The 22,276-nt window shown below is 44.0% G+C and overlaps 1 protein-coding gene across 1 annotated transcript in view; it reads left to right on the plus strand.

Annotated features, from left to right (window-relative positions):
* Positions 1 to 21,554, plus strand: part of LOC121587478 (creatine kinase S-type, mitochondrial) — a 34,616-nt gene extending 13,062 nt beyond the window's left edge. Inside the window, exons 3-10 of the mRNA XM_041904448.2 lie at positions 6,608 to 6,806; positions 6,986 to 7,081; positions 7,240 to 7,461; positions 8,398 to 8,483; positions 10,343 to 10,466; positions 20,584 to 20,718; positions 20,947 to 21,072; positions 21,246 to 21,554. Of these exons, the coding sequence (XP_041760382.1) occupies positions 6,608 to 6,806; positions 6,986 to 7,081; positions 7,240 to 7,461; positions 8,398 to 8,483; positions 10,343 to 10,466; positions 20,584 to 20,718; positions 20,947 to 21,072; positions 21,246 to 21,362 (1,105 nt within the window). The 3' untranslated portion in view covers positions 21,363 to 21,554. The remainder of the gene's footprint in view (positions 1 to 6,607; positions 6,807 to 6,985; positions 7,082 to 7,239; positions 7,462 to 8,397; positions 8,484 to 10,342; positions 10,467 to 20,583; positions 20,719 to 20,946; positions 21,073 to 21,245) is intronic.
* Positions 21,555 to 22,276: the final 722 nt, after the last annotated feature.

Genomic DNA, 22,276 nt, shown 5'->3' on the forward strand with positions numbered 1-22,276 from the left:
ATCCAATTGAGCACATCTGGGACATCATGTCTCGCTCCATCCACCAACGCCACGTTGCACCACAGACTGTCCAGGAGTTGGCGGATGCTTTAGTCCAGGTCTGGGAGGAGATCCCTCAGGAGACCATCCGCCACCTCATCAGGAGCATGCCCAGGCATTGTAGGGAGGTCATACAGGCACGTGGAGGCCACACACACTACTGAGCCTCATTTTGACTTGTTTTAAGGACATTACATCAAAGTTGGATCAGCCTGTAGTGTGGTTTTCCACTTTAATTTTGAGTGTGACTCCAAATCCAGACCTCCATGGGTTGATAAATTTGATTTCCATTGATCATTTTTGTGTGATTTTGTTGTCAGCACATTCAACTATGTAAAGAAAAAAGTATTTAATAAGATTATTTCATTCATTCAGATCTAGGATGTGTTGTTTAAGTGTTCCCTTTATTTTTTTGAGTAGTGTATAAAGATCCAATCCATTAAAAAAACTGGAGGCCCCTTACACTTCAATGTTGTGATGCAAAAATCATAGAGAATAGAATTAGAAAGATGTATGCATCCTGATCAGACAGGCTTGGACAATACATTGGAGATAACATACGGCAATTAATTGAAATAGTAGAACACTATGAAACCTAAAAGAAACCAGAACTGGTCTTCATAGCAGACTTCGAAAAGGCCTTTGATAAAGTTTGACTAGAATGTATATATACATGCTTGGACTATTTACATTTTGGGGAATCTCTTGTACAATGGGTTAAAGTTATGTATAGCAACCCCGGATGTAAAATTGTAAATAATGGTTAATTCTCAGAAAATATTGAACTGTCCAGAGGAGTTAAACAAGGATGTCCATTGTCTCCATATTCGTTATGGCCATCAAAATGCTTTTTCTTAAGATAAGATTGAACAATAACATCAAGGGTTTAGAAATCCACAGCCTAAAAACAAATGTTTGAATTCATGCTGATGATTCAAGTTTGCAATCTGGATCACTACACAGACAACTTCTCTAGCCTCTCTGGACTAAAACCTAATTATGATAAGTGTACCATAGTACATATTGGATCATTAAAAGACACAACATTCACATTACCCTATAAAATGTGCTGATGGTGAAGTAGAGATACTTGGTTTTCATATCCCTAAAGATATAAAATAACTTAAAAATTAACCAAAATGACAAGATCTTGCAACCATGGAGAGGTAAATACCTGTCTATTTATAGAGAAATCACACTGATTAACTCTTTAACCCATAAGAGTCTAAGCCCTGTCCAAGCTATATGGAATTGTTTTAAGAAGGTCATACCAAGGATCATTTTGCTATTTGATTTTGAAATTTAAGACCCCTTGAAGTATAAACAAAATATATAAAACAATTATTTGATAAAACATTTGTTTTGGCCTTAATGCTATTAGCCCATAAAAACGCATTGAATAACAGATTCACCACATTGAACAACAGATAGTCCCCAAAATGATCTAAAGGAAGTTTGTTTTGAAGTGTCTATCCTATATCTGAGAGATATAGGAGAGATCAGGAAACATTTGTTGTTGTTTTTTACATGTATTTAACCCTTTGACACGTACCAACAAACGGGTGTGATTATTCTACAGTGGTCACTGCAGCGTACGCTCAAACCGGTGTGATTAGAATACTTATTTAGAACGTCCAGTTTTGATTGGCATTTGAGCTGGCCACACTGTTTTTTCACAGAAACATTTTGCACAAACACTGTCCTTTCAAAGGGATGTCCTGAATGTGACCAGTTTCCCAGAAGTAGTGACAGCTTAACACAATCATCCAAACCGGAAAATGTAGACTACGTTAGTCCTAGCGCTAACTGAGGAAAGACTGATGTAAGACAAGCAGTCATATTTAGCTAACTCTCGGCTGACGGAAACCACAATATGAATTGGCTAATAGCAATTACTATTTACAATTCATCACATCACGGGTAAGCTCACCATTGACCGAAATAATTGCAGTTGCCATACCAGGCGGTGATACAGCCCGACAGGATGCTCTCAATTGTGCATCTGTAAAAGTTTGTGAGGGTTTTAGGTGATAAGACACATTTCTTCAGCCTCCTGTGGTTGAAGAGGCTCTGTTGCGCCTTCTTCACCACACTGTCTGCGTGGGTGGACCATTTCAGTTTGTCAGTGATGTGTACGCCAAGGAACTTGAAGCTTTCCACCTTCTCCACTGCGGTCCCGTCGATGTGGATAGGAGGGTGCACCCTCTGCTGTTTCCTGAAGTCCACGATCATATCCTTTGTTTTGTTGACGATGAGTGAAAGGTTATTTTCCTGGCACCACACTCCCAGAGCCCTCACCTCTTCCCTGTAGGCGGTCTCGTCATTTTTGGTAATCAAGCCTACTACTGTTGTGTCGTCTGCAAACTTGATGATTGAATTGGAGGCATGCTTGGCCAGTGAACATGGAGTCCAGGAGGGGGCTGAGCACGCACCCTTGTGGGGCCCCAGTGTTGAGGATCAGCAAAGTGGAGATGTTGTTTCCTGCCTTCACCACATGGGGGCGGCCTGTCAGGAAGTCCAGGACCCAGTTGCACAGGGCGTGGTCCAGACCCAGGGCCTCGAGCTTAATGATGAGCTTGGAGGGTACTATGGTGTTGAATGCTGAGCTATAGTCAATGAACAGCATTCTTACATAGGTATTCCTCTTGTCCAGATGGGATAGGGCAGTGTGCAGTGTGATGGCGATTGCATCGTCTGTGGATCTATTGGGGCGGTAAGCAAATTGAAGTGAGTCTAGGGTGACAGGTAAGGTAGAGGTGATATGATCCATGACTAGTCTTAAATGTCTTACTCACGTCAGCCACGGAGAAGGAGAGGCCACAGTCCTTGGTAGTGGGCCTCGTCGGTGGCACTGTGTTATCCTCAAAGCGGGCGAAGAAGGTGTTTAGCTTGTCTGGAAGCGAGACGTCGGAGTCTGCGACATGGCTGGTTTTCCTTTTGTAGTCCATGATTGTCTGTAGACCCTGCCACATACGTCTCGTGTCTGAGCCGTTGAATTGCGACTCCACTTTTTCTCTATACTGATGTTTTGCCAGTTTAATTGCCTTGCGGAGTGAGTAGCTAACTATTTGTATTCTGCCATATTCCCATGGTTAAATGTGGTGGTTCGTGCTTTCAGTTTTGCGCGAATGCTGCCATCTATCCACGGTTTATGGTTAGGGTAGGTTTTAATAGTCACAGTTGGCACAACATCACCTATATACTTCCTGATAAACTCAGTCACCGTTTCAGTGTATTCATCTAAATTATTTTTGCAAGCTACCTGGAACATATCCCAGTCCGAGTGATCAAAACAATCTTGAAGTGTAGATTCCAATTGGTCAGACCAGCATTGAATAGTCCTTAGCACGGGTACTTCCTGTTTGAGTTTCTGCCTGTAGGAAGGGAGGAGCAAAATGGAGTCATGGTCAGATTTGCCGAAAGGAGGGGGGGGAGGGCCTTATAACCATCCCGGAAGTTCGAATAGCAATGGTCGAGGATTTTAGCAGCGTGAGTACAACAGTCGATATGTTGATAGAACATCGGTAGCCTAGTCCTCAAATTTGCTTTGTTAAAATCCCCCAGCTACAATAAATGCAGCCTCAGGATTTGTGGTCTCCAGTTTGCATTAAGTCCAGTGAAGTTCTTTGAGGGCCGTTGTGGTAACGGCTTGAGGGAGGATATACACGGCCGTGACTATAACCGAATTTTTTTATCTTGGGAGATAATACGGTCAGCATTTGATTCTGAGTTATTCTAGGTCGGGTGAACAGAACGACTTGAGTTCCTGTATGTTACTACAATTACACCATGAGTCGTTAATCATGAAACACACACCTCAGCCCTTCTGCTTCCCGGAGAGATATTTATTCCTTCTGCGCGATGAACTGAGAACCCATCTGGCTGGACCGATTTCGACAGAATATCCCCAGAGAGCCATGTTTCCGTGAAACAAAGTATGTTACAGTCCTTGATGTCTCTCTGGAAAGAAATCCTTGCCTGGAGCTCGTCGAGCTTGTTAACCAGAGACTGAACATTAGCGAGTAGTATACTTGGAAGCGGTGGGTGGTGTGCGCGCCTCTTAAGTCGAACCAGCAGGCCGCTCCGAGTGCCTCTCCTCCGCCGGCAATGTTTTAGGTCAGTCGCTGGAATCAGTTCAATTGCCCTGGGGAGAGCAAACAAAGGATCTGCTTCGGGAGAGCAGTATTCCTGGTCGTAATGCTGGTGATTTACCGCCGCTTTGATATCCAATAGTTTTTCCCGGCTGTATGTAATGATTCTAAACACTTTCTGAACTATTAGTGTAAAAAATAATGTATAAAAAACAAAATACTGCAAAATTTATTAAGAGCTTGACAACCATGTCAACTATGCAGATTCTGCTATGAAGAGATTGAATCACTGGATAATCTATTTTGGTATTGCCCCCTTTTAGCTGGTCTCTGGTCACAGGTTCAGGAGTGGCTAAAAAGTCATAACATTGTTGTAAAATAAACCCTACAAATAGCAATGTTGGCCATCTGGAAAGCCATAGTCAATACGCTTGGCAAAAATATTAATATGCGATTAGAAAGGTTCAGAATTTATGTAAGACATCTCAGTACAGTTGAAAAATATATGGCATAAGGAAATCAAGAGAGGTGGTCTATGGAGATAGGTGAGATGGGCTGAGAGAAGCTGAGGGATGGATTTAATCTGTACAAATTATTAATCTGTAATAGTTGTGACTGAAAAGAATATATATAATGTTTACTGGACATGTCTGAGCACTATGAATTCAAATGTAATAAAATCCAATGAATCCAAATGTGCATATAAAATAAAAAATGTTATGTGATATTATGTGAAAAAGTACCATTATGTAAACATATATTTGTAACAAAGTTACTTTTGTCCTCCGGGATGGGCCAATAAAATAAACAAATATATATACACTATCAGTCAAATGTTTGGACACACCTACACATTCAAGGGTTCTTCTTTATTTTTACTATTAGTAAAAGAGTCCATCATTACTTTAAGACATGAAGGTCAGTCAATCCGGTGCATTTCAAGAACTTTGAAAGTTTCTTCAAGTGCAGTCGCAAAAACCATCAAGTGCTATGATGAAACTGGCTCTCATGAGGACCGCCACAGGAAAGGAAGGCCCAGAGTTACCTCTGCTGCAAAGGATAAGTTCATTAGAGTTACCAGCCTCAGAAATTTCAGCCCGAATAAATGCTTCACAGAGTTCAAGTAATAAACACATCTCAACATCAACTGTTCAGATGGGACTGTGTGAATCAGGCCTTCATGGTTGAATTGCTGCAAAGAAACCACAACTAAAGGACACCAATAAGAAGAAGAGACTTGCTTAGGCCAACAAACACGAGCAATGGACATTAGACCGGTGGAAATCTGTTCTTTGGTCTGATGAGTCCAAATTTGAGATTTAGTAGGTGAACGGATGATCTCCGCATGTGTGGTTCCCACCATGAAGCATGGAGGAGGAGGTGTGATGGTGTGGGGGTGCATTGCTGGTGACACCGTCAGTGATTTATTTAGAATTCGAGGCACACTTAACCAGCATGGCTACCACAGCATTCTGCAGCGATTCGCCATCCCATCTGGTTTGCGCTTAGTGGGACTATCATTTGTTTTTCAACATGACAATAGCCCAAAACACCTCCAGGCTGTGTAAGGGCTATTTGACCAAGAAGGAGAGTGATGGAGTGCTGCATCAGATTAAATGGCCTCCACAATCCTCCGACCTCAACAAAATTGTGATGGTTTGGGATGAGTTGGACCGCAGAGTGAAGGAAAAGCAGCCAACAAGTGCTCAGCATATGTGGGAACTACTTCAAGACTGTTGGAAAAGTATTCCAGGTGAAGCTGGTTGAGAGAATGCCAAGAGTGTGCAAACCTGTCATCAAGGCAAAGGGTGGCTAATTTGAAGAATCTAAAATCTGAAATACATTTTGATTTGTTGAACACTTTTTTGGTTACTACATGATTCCATATGTGTTATTTCATAGTTTTGATGTCTTCATTATTGTTCTACAATGTAGAAAATAGTAAAAATAAAGAAAAACCCTTGAATGAGTAGGCGTGTCCAAACTTTTGACTGGTACTGTATATTCACAGAAGCGCTCTATCACCACTCAAACCTTTTGCTTCCTATTTCCTGGTCACGTGACTTATGTTCCTGAATGACTCTATGGATGTGTCCCTATTGGCTCCCTATTTCTGATCTAGTGCACTACTTTCGACCAGGGATGGTCAAAATAAGTGTACTTAATACGGAATGGGGTGCCATTTGGGACGTTATCTATACTAACTGGTAGTTCCCACTAGCCAGAAAGAAGACAAAACTGACAACATGAGATTGGCATTAGGCTGTACATTGGGTTGTTTTTGTCTCTATGAGGGTGACTCTAGTTTCATGGAATCTTATTCACCCAGTGTTTGTGTGTGTTTTTGTTGATCATTTGCTCTCTCTCCCTCTTTTTGTCTTTCTTCCTATCTTCTTTTCCTTTCTCTCCTCCACCTCCCTCCCTTCCTCTCTCTCTCTCTCTCTCTCTCTCTCTCTCTCTCTCCCTCTCTCTTTCAGTGCTGACTTCCCTGACCTGAGGAAGCATAACAACTGCATGGCGTCTTGCCTGACCCCGGCCATCTATAGTAAGCTGAGGGACAAGTTGACCCCCAACAACTGGAGCCTGGACCAGTGCATCCAGACTGGGGTGGACAACCCTGGTCACCCCTTCATCAAGACCGTGGGCATGGTGGCTGGAGACGAAGAGAGCTATGAGGTGCGCGTGTGTGTGTTTGCTGCATAAGACCTGAAGGCTTGTGTTAACATAGAGTTTAAGCGCAGGTTTTAGCATGGTGGGCTAACATGGTCCTGAGTGGCACAGATCACCCATATTTAGATACCTGTTGAGTTTGACTAGCTGTCTGAATGTAAAGTCTCTTGTGTGTGCGTCCCCAGGTGTTTGCCGATCTGTTTAACCCAGTCATTAAGGACAGACACAACGGATACGACCCTCAAAACATGAAACATCCTACTGACCTGGACTCATCTAAGGTAACAAGATTTGGTTCCATTCTGGTCCCTGTACTCCTCCCATTTATCCACTCCCCCCCTCCTTTTGGTACTGGCAGGTTTGAACGAGCCCAACTTGGAGCAAAGCAGTAAGATTTAACTGATTGATTGAGTGATTCCGATTCCCTCTCCCTGTCCAGATCAAAAACGGTATGTTTGATGAGAAATATGTCCTGTCATCTCGTGTGCGTACCGGCCGTAGTATCCGCGGGCTGAGCCTGCCGCCAGCCTGCACACGCTCAGAGCGCCGTGAGGTGGAGCGTGTTGCAGTTCAGGCCCTTTCTGGTCTGAAAGGAGACCTGGCTGGACGCTACTACAGCTTGGGAGACATGACAGACAAAGAGCAGCAGAACCTTATTGACGTGAGTATACACACACTCGTGCACACACATACGCACACCCATGCACACACACACACACACACACACACACACACACGTACACATCTAGATGGCCATGCTATAAAGGACAAACGTGGCCATCTCATCACAACTAATGTGCAAGAATGAGCTAGTTGATATTATTCTATGGTCTATGGTCAGTGTAACTAAATTGAACCTTTGACCTCTAATGACCGCTGGTCCCTCTGTCCATGTGCTGGCCAATCAGGAGCACTTCCTGTTTGACAAGCCTGTGTCTCTGCTGCTTACGGCTGCTGGGATGGCCAAAGACTGGCCTGATGTGCGTGGGATCAGGTAAGGCTGAGAGGAGTAATGCATCCCCAAGAACTAGTGAACTCTATTTTAAAAGCACTTCTCTGAAGAATAGTGCACCCTGCCAAATAGTGTGCCCCCAAAAAGTGAGCCCTATCATGATGTGTGTGGTGCTGCCCTGAAGAATAGTGCATCCTGGCAAATAGTGGGCCCCCAAACAGTGGGCCCTATCGTGACGTGAGTGGCGCTGCCCTGAAGAATAGTTCACCCTGCCAAAAAGAGTGCCCTGTAGCGATGTGAATGGTGTTGCCCTGAAGACTAGTGTTCCTTATTAAATAGAGGACCTAGTGTGCTGACATTGTGAGCCCTATAGGTGAACAGTGCTGTCATGAGAACGGTGTACCTCAGGCGATGGTCAACCATTCATCTGCTACCTCAGACGATGGTCAACCAATTATATGCTTCTCTTTCCTTGGTTCATCCTCCTGCCACCTTCTCAGTGACCCTGATCCTTCCTTCTCTTCTCCTCTTTTTCCTCTCCTCCCTCTCACCCTTCCTTTCCTTCGTTGTCATTTTCATCCCTCCTTACCACTCTCCTCTCTCCCCCCTCTCTCTCTCCCTCCCTCCTTTCCCCCTCCACTCTAGGATCATTTCCTCTTTGACAAGCCTGTATCGCCCCTGCTCACCTGTGCTTTCATGGCCCGTGACTGGCCCGACGCCAGAGGCATCTGGTACGGTGCATGAGGCCTGCTGCACCTGTGTGTGTGTATGTGTGCTTACGTGTCTGTGTGTGAGTGAATGCTTTTGAAGTCCCTTGGTAATAGGAATCACTTGGAAGGAACGATATGCTTCGGCTAACAATGAACATATTTAGACAAGATAACTTTCACCATGGCATGGCTTGATCACTGCAGATGCCTAATTTACGTGTCACACCGCCTGTTTTAGCCATTTGTCCTCCTCATACAGTAACTAACCAGAGCTGGTCAGCCTGTGTGTTAAGAAGCAGCTGAGATGTTTGGTTATGTGATGCACACAAAATGGATGGTCACAAGCCAACTTTTCTCTGTCTCATTATTTCTCTTGTTTTACAGCTTAGTAATGTGTAAAAAAATATATATGTTTATATAACATGTTTAGCTAACTATACAATGGGTTGTGTTGCATTTCTTAGTATTTTTATAAAAATAAGGAAATGCTAAGCCTCAACATTAAAATGAATGGAGCCACGCTAGGTGGAAAGGATTTAAAATAGTGGTGTACCTAAACAAAATGGCATCGTGGACATTTCAAAGTGATAAAAATATGTTAAGCTCCTGGTGACTTTATTAAATTAAACGATGGCTCAGATTTAGATACCTATATATTGTACTAATGAATCCTTAGATAAATCATCTAATGTAGCTAATGCTAACCCAAATATTGATACTCAAGTGCACCTTAAGTTAATGTCTAGCTTTGAAGAGCTATGTAGCAAACTCCTCCAGTTTAACAAAACCTGCTTAGTAAATCTTGGTGGGGCAAACAAAAAAAAAAAATTGGGATGCATGCCAGAAAAGCCACTACACAACACAACATTAAACAATACATTAATTGCACTATAACGGTGACAAACAGTGCCCACAAACTGTTAGGGCCTACATAAAGCTGTCCCAACAGCAGGGTCCCAACAGCAGTCCCAACATATTTCCACTGCTACACCTGACTATCAGCAGAGCCTTCTCTGGCAGCGAAACAGTTAATTCAGCCTCATTTACTGCCTTTTAAAAAAACATAGCTGATATGGCTGACTTGCTTAAACAAATGTGGTTTCTAATGACAATTGAGATGTACAAACTATGGCATAAGGGGACGACAAGCGGATAAGAGGTAATCCGTAATTTCGATTAAGACATTAATGAGCGATCTAGGATGGACGTAGTCAAAATAACTATTTGTTTAGCACTTTTGAAATGTATAGCGACAGAATTCAGAACATTTAGCCTTGTTTAGCTGTTCATGCATTTTAGTGTTAACTGTGCACTGATTGGAACTCGTAATGTATAACTTTGAGAAGCATGTTTAATTATATTTTTATAGTGGGTAATCTTTGGGATGTATTGGACAAATATACAATTTGGTGGTTTTACATAACAGCTATGTAATTTGCACTATTTTTATTGGATAGCTTTATTTTGGTTATTGGATATCAATAGCTATGGTTATGTAATAGTTTAGGGGACTGAAGATGGAATGGGAAAAGGTGGGAAATGTACTTTCTTACTATAGTTATTTTATGTAACTGTGAAATGATAATTGCTACAACTGAGATAATTGACACTGTTGCACCTTTTATATATATTTTATTAAATTAAACTGAGAGAAGATTTCAAGACACAAGCCAACTGTGTCATTATTTCTCCTGTTTTACAGGAACACATTATCTGTTTTCTTGGTCTTACGCCTGAGACCTGGAACAGTTACTGCTGTTGAGAGTACTCAGAGTACTCTCCGCTTTCTCATGTTCTATGTCTCTCTCTCTCTCTCTCTCTCTCTCTCTCTCTCTCTCTCTCTCTCTCTCTCTCTCTTCTTTATCTTCACTATCCCCAAGGCACAACAATGAGAAGACCTTCCTGATCTGGATCAACGAGGAAGACCATACCAGGGTCATCTCCATGGAGAAGGGAGGCAACATGAAGAGAGTGTTTGAACGCTTCTGCCGGGGACTCAAAGAGGTACACACACACATTGATGGACTGTGTACAGCAGTGGAGGCTCCTCAGAGAAGGAAGTGGAGGACCATCCTCCTCAGTCAATTTCATAAAAATAAAAATAGTGGAGAAAAAAAAAGAAAATATCCTTTTTAGATAAAACTATACTAAATATATTCACGTTACCAAATAATTGATTAAAATACATTTTTTTGCAAAGAAGGTCTACAGTAGCCTTAACAGCACTCTGTAGGGTAGCACCATGGTGTGGCCGGAGGACAGCTAGTTTCCTTCCTCCTCTGGGTACATTGACTTCAATACACCCCTTTCCATAGACTTAGACAATAATTATGACAACTTCCCGGAGGGTGTCCTCCAACCTATCAGAGCTCTTGTAGGATGAACTGACATGTTGTCCACCCTAGCTAGCACTGCAGTGCATAAAATGTGATGAGTAGTTGACTCAAAGAGAGAGAAGACAATAGTTGAACAGTTTTGAACAAAGTAATTCCTTCAAAAATGAAGGAGAAGCAAGAAAGAGAGACAGAGAGACCGAGAGATAGCTATATAGTTTTTTTTTTCAATTTGGGGTAGTTATTAGGATCCCCATTAGCCACTGCAAAAGCATCAGCTACTCTTCCTGGAGTCCACATGAAACATAACATAATACATAGTACAGAACATTATTAGTCAAGGACTGAAATACATACATTTAAAACGTCACACATAGCCTACATATCGGTACATACACACAATAGCTAGATCTAATACAAAGTACAGTGCAAATTACAATACAAGATATGTAAAATGGCTGTCTCTTCACAGTCCCCTTTGCGCAATAAGGTGTTTTTTAAATCAATTTTTTTGTTTTATTGCTAGCTTGAGTTACCTGGGGTGGCAGAAAGTTCCATTTAATACTGTGCGTTTCCCAGCCTCTGTTCTAGACCCGGGGACTGGGAAGATACTTCTGGTTGAATGTCTTGTGTTGTACCGATGAGTGTCCTAACTGTGTGCCAACTGCTTGAACAGACTGTCCGGTAACTTCAACACATCAATACCTCGCACAAAGACCAATAGTGATGCGGTCAATCTCTCCTCAACTTTGAGCCAGGAGAGACTGACATGCATGTTACTGACACTTTCCCTCCATGTACATCTAAGTGCAATACGTGCTGCTTTGTTCTGGACCAACTGCAATTTACCTATGTTCTTCTTTGCCGCACATGACCACACAGCTGGGCAGTAGTCCAGGTGCGACAAAACTAGGGCCTGCAGTACCTGTCTGGCAGAGCAACACCCTATCATGGACATACCTCTTCCCATTTTAGCAATCATTGAGTCTATTTTGACCATGACAGCTTGCTATCCAGGGTACACCCAGCAGTTTAGTCTCCTAAAGTTGCTCAATAGCCACATTATTCAATAATAGATCTAAACGAGGTTTAGCGTTGAGCGAGTGATTTGTCCCAAAAATTATGCTTTTAGTTTTTGAGATATTTAGCACTAGCCTATTGCTACTTACCCATTCTAAAACTGACTGGAGCTCTATGTTAATTTTTCTCAGTTATTTATTTTACTGTTGCAGCCGACGTGTATACTGTTGAGTCGTCAGCGTACATAGACACACAGGCTTTATTCAAGGTCAGTGGAAGGTCATTTGTAAAAACAGAAAACATTAATGGTCCTAGCCGGCTACCCTGCGGTACACCACATTTAACTGAATTTGCATGAAAGAGGCTTCCATTAACGAAAACCCTCTGTGTTCTATGAAATAGGTAACTCAATCCATAATAAGGCAGATGATGGAAATCCAGCAATAGGTAATGATCAATGACATCAAAAGCTGCACTGAAGTCTAACAAAACAGCTCCCACAATCTTCTTACTCTCAATTTCTTACAGCCAATCATCAGTCATTTGTATCAGTGCCGAGCATGTTGAGTGCCCTTCCCTATAAGCATGCTGAAGTCTGTTGTTAAATTGTTTTCTGTAAAATAATTTTGTATTTGATCAAACACAATTTCTTCCAAAAGTTTGCCAAGCACTTTTAAACAGGCTGATTGGTCGGCTGTTTGAAGCATTAAAGGGTGCTCTGCTATTCTTGGGTAGTGGAATGACCTTTGCATCCCTCCATGTCTGAGGGCACACACCGTCTACTGGGCCTAAATTGAAGATGTGGCAAACAGGAGTCACAATGTATTGCGCTACCAACCGCAGCAATTTACCATCCAGGTTGTTGGTGCCAGGTGGTTTGTCCTTATTTATAGATAGCAACACGTTTTTCACCTCTTCCACACCCACTTTGTTGAACTCAAACTACAGTGCTTGTCTTTCATTATTCGGTCCATTATGCATGAATATGAAGGCTCAGCATGAGTTGTTTCCATGTCATAACTAACTTTGCTAATCTTGTCAACAAAAAAAGTTATTCAAGTTTTATTTTTTGCCTAGAATTTAATTTAAAGTATTCTAGAGTGTTTTACTATCATTCTTTATATAATTTATCTTTTCTCCATAGTGTAGTTTTTTCTTCTTTTTTGTTTAGTTTAGTTACGTGATTTCTCAGTTTACTGTAGGTTTGCCAGTCTGCTGTGTTGCCAGACTTATTTGCTATTCCCGTTGCCTCATCCCTCTCAGCCATACAGTTTTTCAATTAATCATCTATCCATGGGGATTTTTGCAGTTCTAACAGTCAGTTTCTTGATGAGTGCATGCCTATCAGTAACCGGAAGAAGCAGTTTCATAAATGCTGAAAGTGCAGCGTCCGGATGTTCCTCATTACACTCATCAGACCAACAAATATTTTTTCACATCTTCGACATAGGAATCATTGCAAAACCTCTTATATGATCGTTTATACACAATTTTAGGTCCAGTCTTTGGAACTTTGTTTTTTCTAGATATGTCTATTATATTATGATCACTAAATCCGATTGGTGTGGATACTGCTTTTATTGCAGATTTCTGCTACGTTAGTAAAGACGTGTAGCTCAGTTGGTAGAGCATGGCGCTTGCAACGCCAGGGTGTGGGTTTGATTCCCACGGGGGGCCAGTATGAAAATGTATGCACTCACTAACTGTAAGTTGCTCTGGATAAGAGCGTCTGCTAAATGACTAAAATGTAAAGATGTGATCAATACACGTGGATGATTTAGTTCCTGTTCTATTTGTAAATACCCTGGTAAGCTGACTGATGACTTGAACCAGCCCTCTAACCAATTGTACTATTATTTGTGTTTTTTCGCATTATTTGTGATTTATTCTGTATATAATGTTTCTGCCACCGTCTCTTATGACCAAAAAGAGCTTCTGGATATCAGGACAGCGATTACTCACCTTGTTTTGGACAAAGATTTTTTCTTCAACGAGCAGGACCAAATCCCCGTCATTCGCATGAGAAAGAGACGGAGATATCGTGGACGTAGGTCGGGGTGCCTTGTAAGGATCCGATGGCGAGCAAGTAAACTGCCTCTTCCATCAATCCTATTAGCCAATGTTCAATCATTCGAGAACAAATTGGACGACCTAAGATTACGGTTATCCTACCAATGGGACATTAAAAACTGTAATATGTTTCACCGAGTCGTGGCTGAATGAAGACATGGACAACATACAGCTGACGGGATATACGCTACATCGGCAGGATATAATGGCTGACTCCGGTAAGACAAGGGCTGGCGGTCTGTGTATATTTGTAAACAACAGCTGATGCACACAATCTAATACTAAGTATGTCTCAAGGTTTTGCTCGCCTGAGGTAGAGTATCTCATGATAAGCTGTAGACCACACTATTTACCAAGAGACTTTTCATCTATATTTTTTGTAGCTTTTCTACCACCACAAACCGATGCTGGCATTAAGATTGTACTCAATGAGCTGTATAAGGCCATAAGTAAACATGAAAATGCTAATCCAGAGGCAGCGCTCCTAGTGGCCCGGGGACTTTAATGCAGAGAAACTTAAATCCGTTCTACCTAATTTCTACCAGCATATTAAATGTGCAACCAGAGGAAAAAAAACTCTAGACCACCTTTACTCCACACACAGAAACGCATACAAAGCTCTCCCTCACCCTCTATTTGGCAAATCTGACCATAACTATATCCTCCTGATTCCTGCTTATAAGCAAAAACTAAAGCAGGAAGCACCAGTGACTCGGTTAATAAAAAAGTGGTCAGATGATGCAAATGCTAAGCTACAGTACTGTTTTGCTAGCACAGACTGGAATATGTTCCTGGATTCTTCAGATAGCATTGAGGAGTGCACTACATCAGTCACTGGCTTCATCAATAAGTTTATCGATGACTTCGTCTCCACAGTGACAGTACGTACATACCAGAAGCCATGGATTACAGGCAACATCCGCACTGAGCTAAAGGGTAGAGCTGCCGCTTTCAAGGAGCAGGACTCTAACCTGGAAGCTTATAAGAAATCCCGCTATGCCCTCCGACGAACCAGCAAACAGGCAAAGAGTCAATACCGGACTAAGATTGAATCGTACTACACCAGCTCTGACACTCGTCGGATGTGGCAGGGCTTGAAAACTATTACAGACTACGTGGGCCCCTCAGGGGTGCGTGCTCAGTCCCCTCCTGTACTCCCTGTTGACCCATGAATGCATGGCCAGGCATGACTCCAACACCATCATTAGGTTTGCTGACAACACAACAGTGGTAGGCCTGATCACCGACAACGATGAGACAGCCTATAGGGAGGAGGTCCGAGACCTGGCCGTGTGGTGCCAGGATAACAACCTCTCCCTCAACGTGATCAAGACAAAGGAGATGATTGTGGACTACAGGAACAAAAAGAGGACTGAGCACGCCCCCATTCTCATCGACAGGGCTGTAGCGGAACAGGTTGAGAGCTTCAAGTTCCTTGGTGTCCACATCACCAACGAACTATCATGGTCCAAACACACCAAGACAGTCGTGAAGAGGGCACGACAAAGCCTATTCCCCCTAAGGAGACTGAAAAGATTTGGCATGGGTCCTCAGATCCTCAAAAAGTTCTACAGCTGCACCATCGAGACCATCCTGGATGGTTGAATCACGTGCCTGGTATGGCAACTTCTCGGCCTCCGACAGCAAGGCACTACAGAGGGTAGTGTGTACGGTCCAGTACATCACTGTGACCAAGCTTCCTGCCATCCAGGACCTCTATACCAGGCGGTGTCAGAGGAAGGCCCTCAAAATTGTCAAAGACTCCAGCCACCCTAGTCATAGACTGTTCTCTCTGCTACCGCACGGCAAGCGATACCGGAGTGCCAAGTCTAGGTCCAAAAGGCTTCTCAACAGCTTCTACCCCCACCTCCCTCTTTTATGCTGCTGCTACTCTGTCTATTATTTATGCATAGTCACTTTAACTACCCACATGTACATATTACCTCAATTACCTCGACTAGCCAGTGCCCCCGCACATTGACTTTGCACCAGTACCCCCCTGTATATAGCCTCCCTACTGTTATTTTATTTTACTGCTGCTCTTTAGTTATTTGCTTTAATATATTTACTTTAAAAAAGCATTTCACTGTAATGTCTACACCTGTTGTATTCGGCGCATGTGGCAAATAAAATTTGATTTGATTTGAGATTGCAGGCACTGGTTATAGCTTGGAGCTTATTTTTGAGTGGGCAGCTTGATGACAACCAGTCAATATTTAGGTCATCCAGAAAATATAACTCTCTGTTGATATCATATACATTATCTAACATTTCACACATATAGTCCAAATACTGACTTTTAGTACTTGGTGGTCTGTAGCAACTTCCTACGAGAATAGGCTTTAGGTGAGGCAGATGAACCAGTAGCCATATTACGTCCACATCATCTGACATGAGATCCTCTCTCAGCCTATTTTTTATTTTTATTTTTATTTAACCTTTATTTAACTAGGCAAATCAGTTAAGAACAAATTCTTATTTACAATGAGGGCCTACCCCGGCCAAACCCGGACGACACTGGGCCAATTGTGCGCCGCCCAATGGGACTCCCAATCAAAGCCGGATTATGATACAGCCTGGAATCAAACCAGGGTCTGTAGTGACGCCTCTAGCACTGAGCTGCAGTGTCTTAGACCGCTGCACCACTCAGGAGCCCCAGCCTAACAGGAATATGACTCTGGACAAACATGGCAACACCTCCGCCATTTGCATTTCTATCTTTCCTATATATTCTATAACCATGTATGGCTACTACTGCGTCATCAAAGGAATTATCCAAGTGTGCTTCAGAGATGGCCATAATATATATGTTTTCTGATGTTAATAAGTTGTCAATTACATGAACCTTGTTTCTCAGGCTACATATGTTAATATGGGCTATTTTTAGTCCTTTTCTGGGTTGCTTTTTTGTTTTTAGTACTATTCTGAGAGGCTGATCTGAGGTAGACATGTCAGTGACATTTACATTTGAGTCAATGGTATACAGTGGGCTGCCCACAGTGGGCATTTTCTTAAGGCAGACAGTTTCAGTGCAAACAGTGGAATTATGTAAGGGTTGGTGTGAGCTGTGACCCAGGTGTGGTGCAGGATATACAGTAGGCCGCTTCCGGGATCCAGGTGAAGGAGCGCACACTCGTCTGGGTGAGTGCTGTCAGGGGAGAAACTAGGGAGCTAAAATTGCAAATAAATCGGCTATAAAAATGAGCAAACCCTAAAAACCACTGTAGTTGCTTGAGGGATGAGGGCTGCGGCCAATCCAGTACCACGCTGACCTTAGCTGGGTTCATCCGTAGGTCCCCCTGGGTGATGATGAACCCCAGGAAGGAGACTGTCTCTGTGTGGAACATGCAGAAGGCGTTGGAGGACCTGCTGAACGTGCTGCTGGTGTTCACTCATGTCCATTGAGAATATTAGGATGTCATCCAAATACACGAAGACACTGTAGTCCCCCTCCTGAATCCTCACCAGGTTGTAGGCATTGCTTAAGTCCAGCTTGGTGAAGACCCGGGCTCCCTGCAACGACTCGAATGCCTTCGTAATCAGGAGTAGTGGATAGTGGTTCTTAACCGTGATGTCGTTGAGCGCCTGGTAATCAATGCACGGCCACTGCCCACGTCCCCTTTTTCCCCACAAAGAAGAAGCCAATGCCTGCGGGTGAGGTAGAGGGACGGATGTGACCCTCGACGAGTGCCGCGTCGATATACTCCCTCATGTCCAGCATCTCCGGCCGGGACAAGGAAAACAATCGCCTTCGTGTGGACATGGCGCCCGGTAGGAGATCGATAGCGTAGTTGTATGGCCTGTGAGGAGGTAGGCCCTTGGCACGCCTCTTACTAAACACCTCCCCCAGATCCCAATACTCCCGGGGAACGCCTGCCAGGTCTGGGCCAGTGAAGGAGTCTGTAGCCCGCCTTCCTCCCAGTGGCAACCGCCGCTAGGGCGTTAGGCGGTTCAGAGTGCGGGACCTGGGGAAGAGGTGAGGACTGGTAGGTGGTCTGGGACAGTGGTTTGGGCTGATGAATGGTCGATGGAGACCGGAACAGGATGGGAGCAGCGCGCCGCCCCCAGCTGCATAGTCTCCTCCTGAGGCATCTCCTCCCTGAATCCGGGTTGATAGGGGGACGCGGAGGCGTGCCTTGCGTCATCCCCCTCTCATGCGCCCTCTCATGACGCCGATTCTCTACCCGCACCGAGAGTTCGACGAGGCCGTCCAGTCGCTCAGGCAGCTCCCTGAAGGAGAGTTCGTCCTTCATCCCCTCCGATAGCCCCTGCGCGTAAAGGATGACCAGGGCGGCCTCCTCCCATCCTGCCTCTCGAGCCCAGGTCTGGAACGCCACGGAGTAGTCTGCCACCGAACGGTCAACCTGCCGACAGGCCGTGGACCACCTCCCGGCCTTATGCCCCGACACCACCTGAGAGGTGTCGAACACCTTGCGTAGCTTCTGGGTGAATTGGTAGGAGTCTGAGTATGCCGGAGTTTGGCTCTCCCACTCCGCGGTAGCCCAGGAAAGGGCCAGACCCGTCAACAGAGTGATGATATAGGCCACCCGGCCCTGTTCCGTCGGGAAGGAGGATGGTTGTTGGCTGAATACCAGGGAACACTGGGTGACGAATTCCCTGCAGCCCTCTGGATGTCCGTCATACCTCTCCGGAGGTGGTAGACGGGGTTCCCGCGATGTCGCAGGCGTGACTGGAGATGGCTGCCGGGGCTGGTCCGGTGTCCACCCGGCTCTGCACGGAGTTCGTCAGCTGGCGGAGATTCTCGATGATCTGCTGCAGGCTGCGGTTGTGTTGGTTCAGCATAGCTCCCTGTGTTGCCAATGTGCTCCAATACTGTGCTGCCTCCGCTGGGTCCATATTGGCTCAGTTTTCTGTAAGGGTTGGTGTGAGGTGTGACCCAGGTGCGGTGCAGGATATACAGTAGGCAGTAGGCAGAGATGGTGAAACAAGGATATTTACTGGTGGTCCCGAAGCCAAAATACAAAATAACGGACTTATCAAGATAAAAGAAAGGCGGAGCAAATAAGTCTCCAAAAACCGGCTGACAGCCAAAATACGAAATACTACCTTCGATTGAAACAAATAATGAAACAGGGAGAACACTTCTCAAGTACCTGTACATAGGTCTCCGATCAGACACTGAGTAGTACTGCTGGACATACAGAAACTAACAGAGAAAACTGAGCAAGGGAACACAGGGAAGTGAGGGCATAAATACATAGGTGAACTGGTAGACACAGGTGACACCAATAGGATACTGATTAGTCCATACTGTGAGTGAGAAGGTGCCTAAGTTGTCGGAGGATGAAACCTAGTGGGTCGCTCCGGAACTGCGACCCCCTCCTGTAACAGAATTCAATTCTATGTGCATATGATTATTGCAGACAATACCCTCAGAGCTAACAGTTAAAGGAACATAGATTAGGTGACTTACAATTACTGCACTTCTATTTCTCTGGGATATAATATGATCCATATCTAGCGAATGCGAACGCAGCTAGCTAGTTTAGCCTACTCCCGGCTCAAACAAAGAGGAATGCTATGTTAGCTAGCTGGCTATGGCTATCCTACACTGGAACTCTTCCAAGTCAAGGTAAGCTTTTGGTTTTATCAATTTATTGCCACAGGGGCCCGCCGGTGTAACTGCTAAACTGCTTGCTGCTGACTGTACTGCATGATTGTAGCGGGTTTACTAACGTGTTAGTTCTAGTAGCTATGTTGACTATGATGTTAATATGGTGACAACAACATAGGATGTGTGTAGCGGTTAGCGTTTCTGATATGAAGGTTTGGCTTGGAAATGTTTTTTCGCCTGGTCACAGAAAGCTGATGTGTTGTCACTGACAAGTCCACAAGCGAATGGAAAAGCTGAGAGGAGGAGAGCGCGTAGATGCGAGAAGGAATACAACGATCAAAGGGTTCATGCTGTTTGAATGTGGCTGCTATGAAAGTGAACTGTGTTTGAGTGTGATCAGGGTTGTATTCATTACGCCGATTCTGTTGATAAATGTTTCTTAAACGGAAGCAAATGGAATGACACGGGGATAAACATGCCTGAATTTGTCCAATTGAAACTCTTGTTTGCAACTGTTGGACTAATTATTACACCATAGATCAGCTAGATGCAGGCAAGAGTGTGCAAGGCGGTATTGAATGTGTCAACATCTGTCACCTTGATTACTCAAATTTCTCTCGACCTGTGCACGTACGTTGTAAACTTTCATTCATAGGATAGGTTGTAGCAACCTCATGATGGGTATAGGGAAAATTTGAGTATCATGTAGTAGCCTAAACCTATCGATGTTACATTTAGCTGGGTGAATGGAATATGAATGACAGTCATCCAATATGCTGTAATAGAAATAAGGCACTGACCGCCACTGCTGCACAGAACCGTGGATGGGTAACTTTACCTAAGACCTGAAGAATTCTGTTAGCTTGTGTTAGCTGTTCCAAGCTAGCTCAATGCCACAGCTTTAGCTCAGCTGGCGTACACAGTGTTATGGTGAGCAGACAATCCACATTCAACAGTAAATAGTTCAGCTCATGCTATTATCACTTGACACTCAGCTGTACATTCCATATCTCTGTTGTTGCAGTTATGGTGAGGTATGGGGTTTTCTTTGGAGATTGTGTTGCACAATTCGTAATGTCAGTCTCTCTCCCTCTGTCTGTGTGCGTGACCTCCTGTCCACTAGGTAGAGCGTCTGATTCAGGAGAGAGGCTGGGAGTTCATGTGGAATGAGCATCTTGGATACATCCTGACCTGTCCCTCCAACTTGGGCACTGGACTTAGGGCTGGGGTACACGTACGCCTGCCCAACCTCAGCAAGGTAACATACACATACACACACACACACACACACACACACACACACACACACACACACACACACACACACACACACACACACACACACACACACACACACACACACACACACACACACACACACACACACACACACACACACACACAGACACACACATAGTCCACAAATACAAAAAGAGGCATAACATAATAATAAAAACGTTGTGTGTGTGTGTTTGTATGTGTGCAGGACCCTCGCTTCCCTAAGATTCTGGACGCCATGCGGCTACAGAAGAGGGGTACAGGCGGAGTGGACACAGCTGCTACCGGAGATACCTTTGACCTCTCCAACAATGACCGTTTGGGCAAATCGGAGGTAAAAAAAAAAAAAGAGAGGGGGATGGAGAAGAAAGAGACAAAGGGAATGAGGAAGAAATAGAGTCGTAATAACTGTGTAACTGTTCATTATACACTTATTAAACTTTTGTGTGACCAGGTTTGATATTTTGGAAGAGTAATTCTCCCTGTTTCTCTTTTGTGCTGTGATAGGTGGAGCTGGTCCAATGTTTGATTGACGGTGTGAACTACCTAATCGACTGTGAGAAGAAGTTGGAGAAGGGGCAGAACATCCATGTCCCCGCCCCTGTCTCCCAGTTTAGCAAGTGAACCCTCCACTGCCGTGAACCCTGGAATAGGGCAGGTCCTCCTACCACTGGTTGCTAAACTGAGGGTCTTACGTGTCTGTGTATCAGAACTTCATTACATATAAGTTATGAGATTGTACGAATGTACGAGAAACACTGAACTCATTACGTGTACATGAACTCTAAACTCAATAAAGTCATTTTGACAAACCTAGCCTGGGAGTGTAGTCTGCTGTTTGTCTGATGGTACACAATGGGGATGTAATGGAACGTAAGCACACCTAAATGCAGTCATGTATGCAGCAATTATGCTACATTAGCATTAGTGTTAGTGTTGGGGTTAGCACAATTAAGGGTTAGCGTAATTTTCCACTGCCTGAGTGTGTCACACCCCTGCTGTTGTATCCTACTCCAGCTGAGAAGAAATTCCTGTCGACATTAACTGCTAACAAACAGAGTCTAGAATGAGATAAAGAAGGATTATACAGTGAGGTGATGAAAAATCTCAGGACTCTCCAGGACGTATTTGTGCACTGGGAGCCAAATGGAACTCCAGACAACTATCTGCTAATGTTCAGACAACTCACTGCCAACCCCCAGTCATTCATTGGTTGGTGCACTGTTGGACCTGTTACCTGCCATAAAGGGCTTAATGAGGAGCACCAAGCCAAGCTCATTACAGACAGCCCAGAAAAAGTTGACTAAAACACTGTCTATCACCCCTCACCTCTCTACTTACTACTCATCTCCCCACTCAATCCTCACCTCACCTCTCCGCTTCAATGTCAGGTGCAAAATAATCTATTTTATCTGAAGGTCTGGTGGACAAAAAATTCTAACATGGTCTTCGCTAAATAATAGAAAGCACTGCAAAAAGTCCTGTCGCCAAGTCCTAGCACTCTACACGTTTCTTAATGCCTCACAGTCATGTGATTC

Source organism: Coregonus clupeaformis, chromosome 18, assembly GCF_020615455.1.
Source record: "Coregonus clupeaformis isolate EN_2021a chromosome 18, ASM2061545v1, whole genome shotgun sequence".
Lineage (NCBI taxonomy): Eukaryota > Metazoa > Chordata > Actinopteri > Salmoniformes > Salmonidae > Coregonus > Coregonus clupeaformis.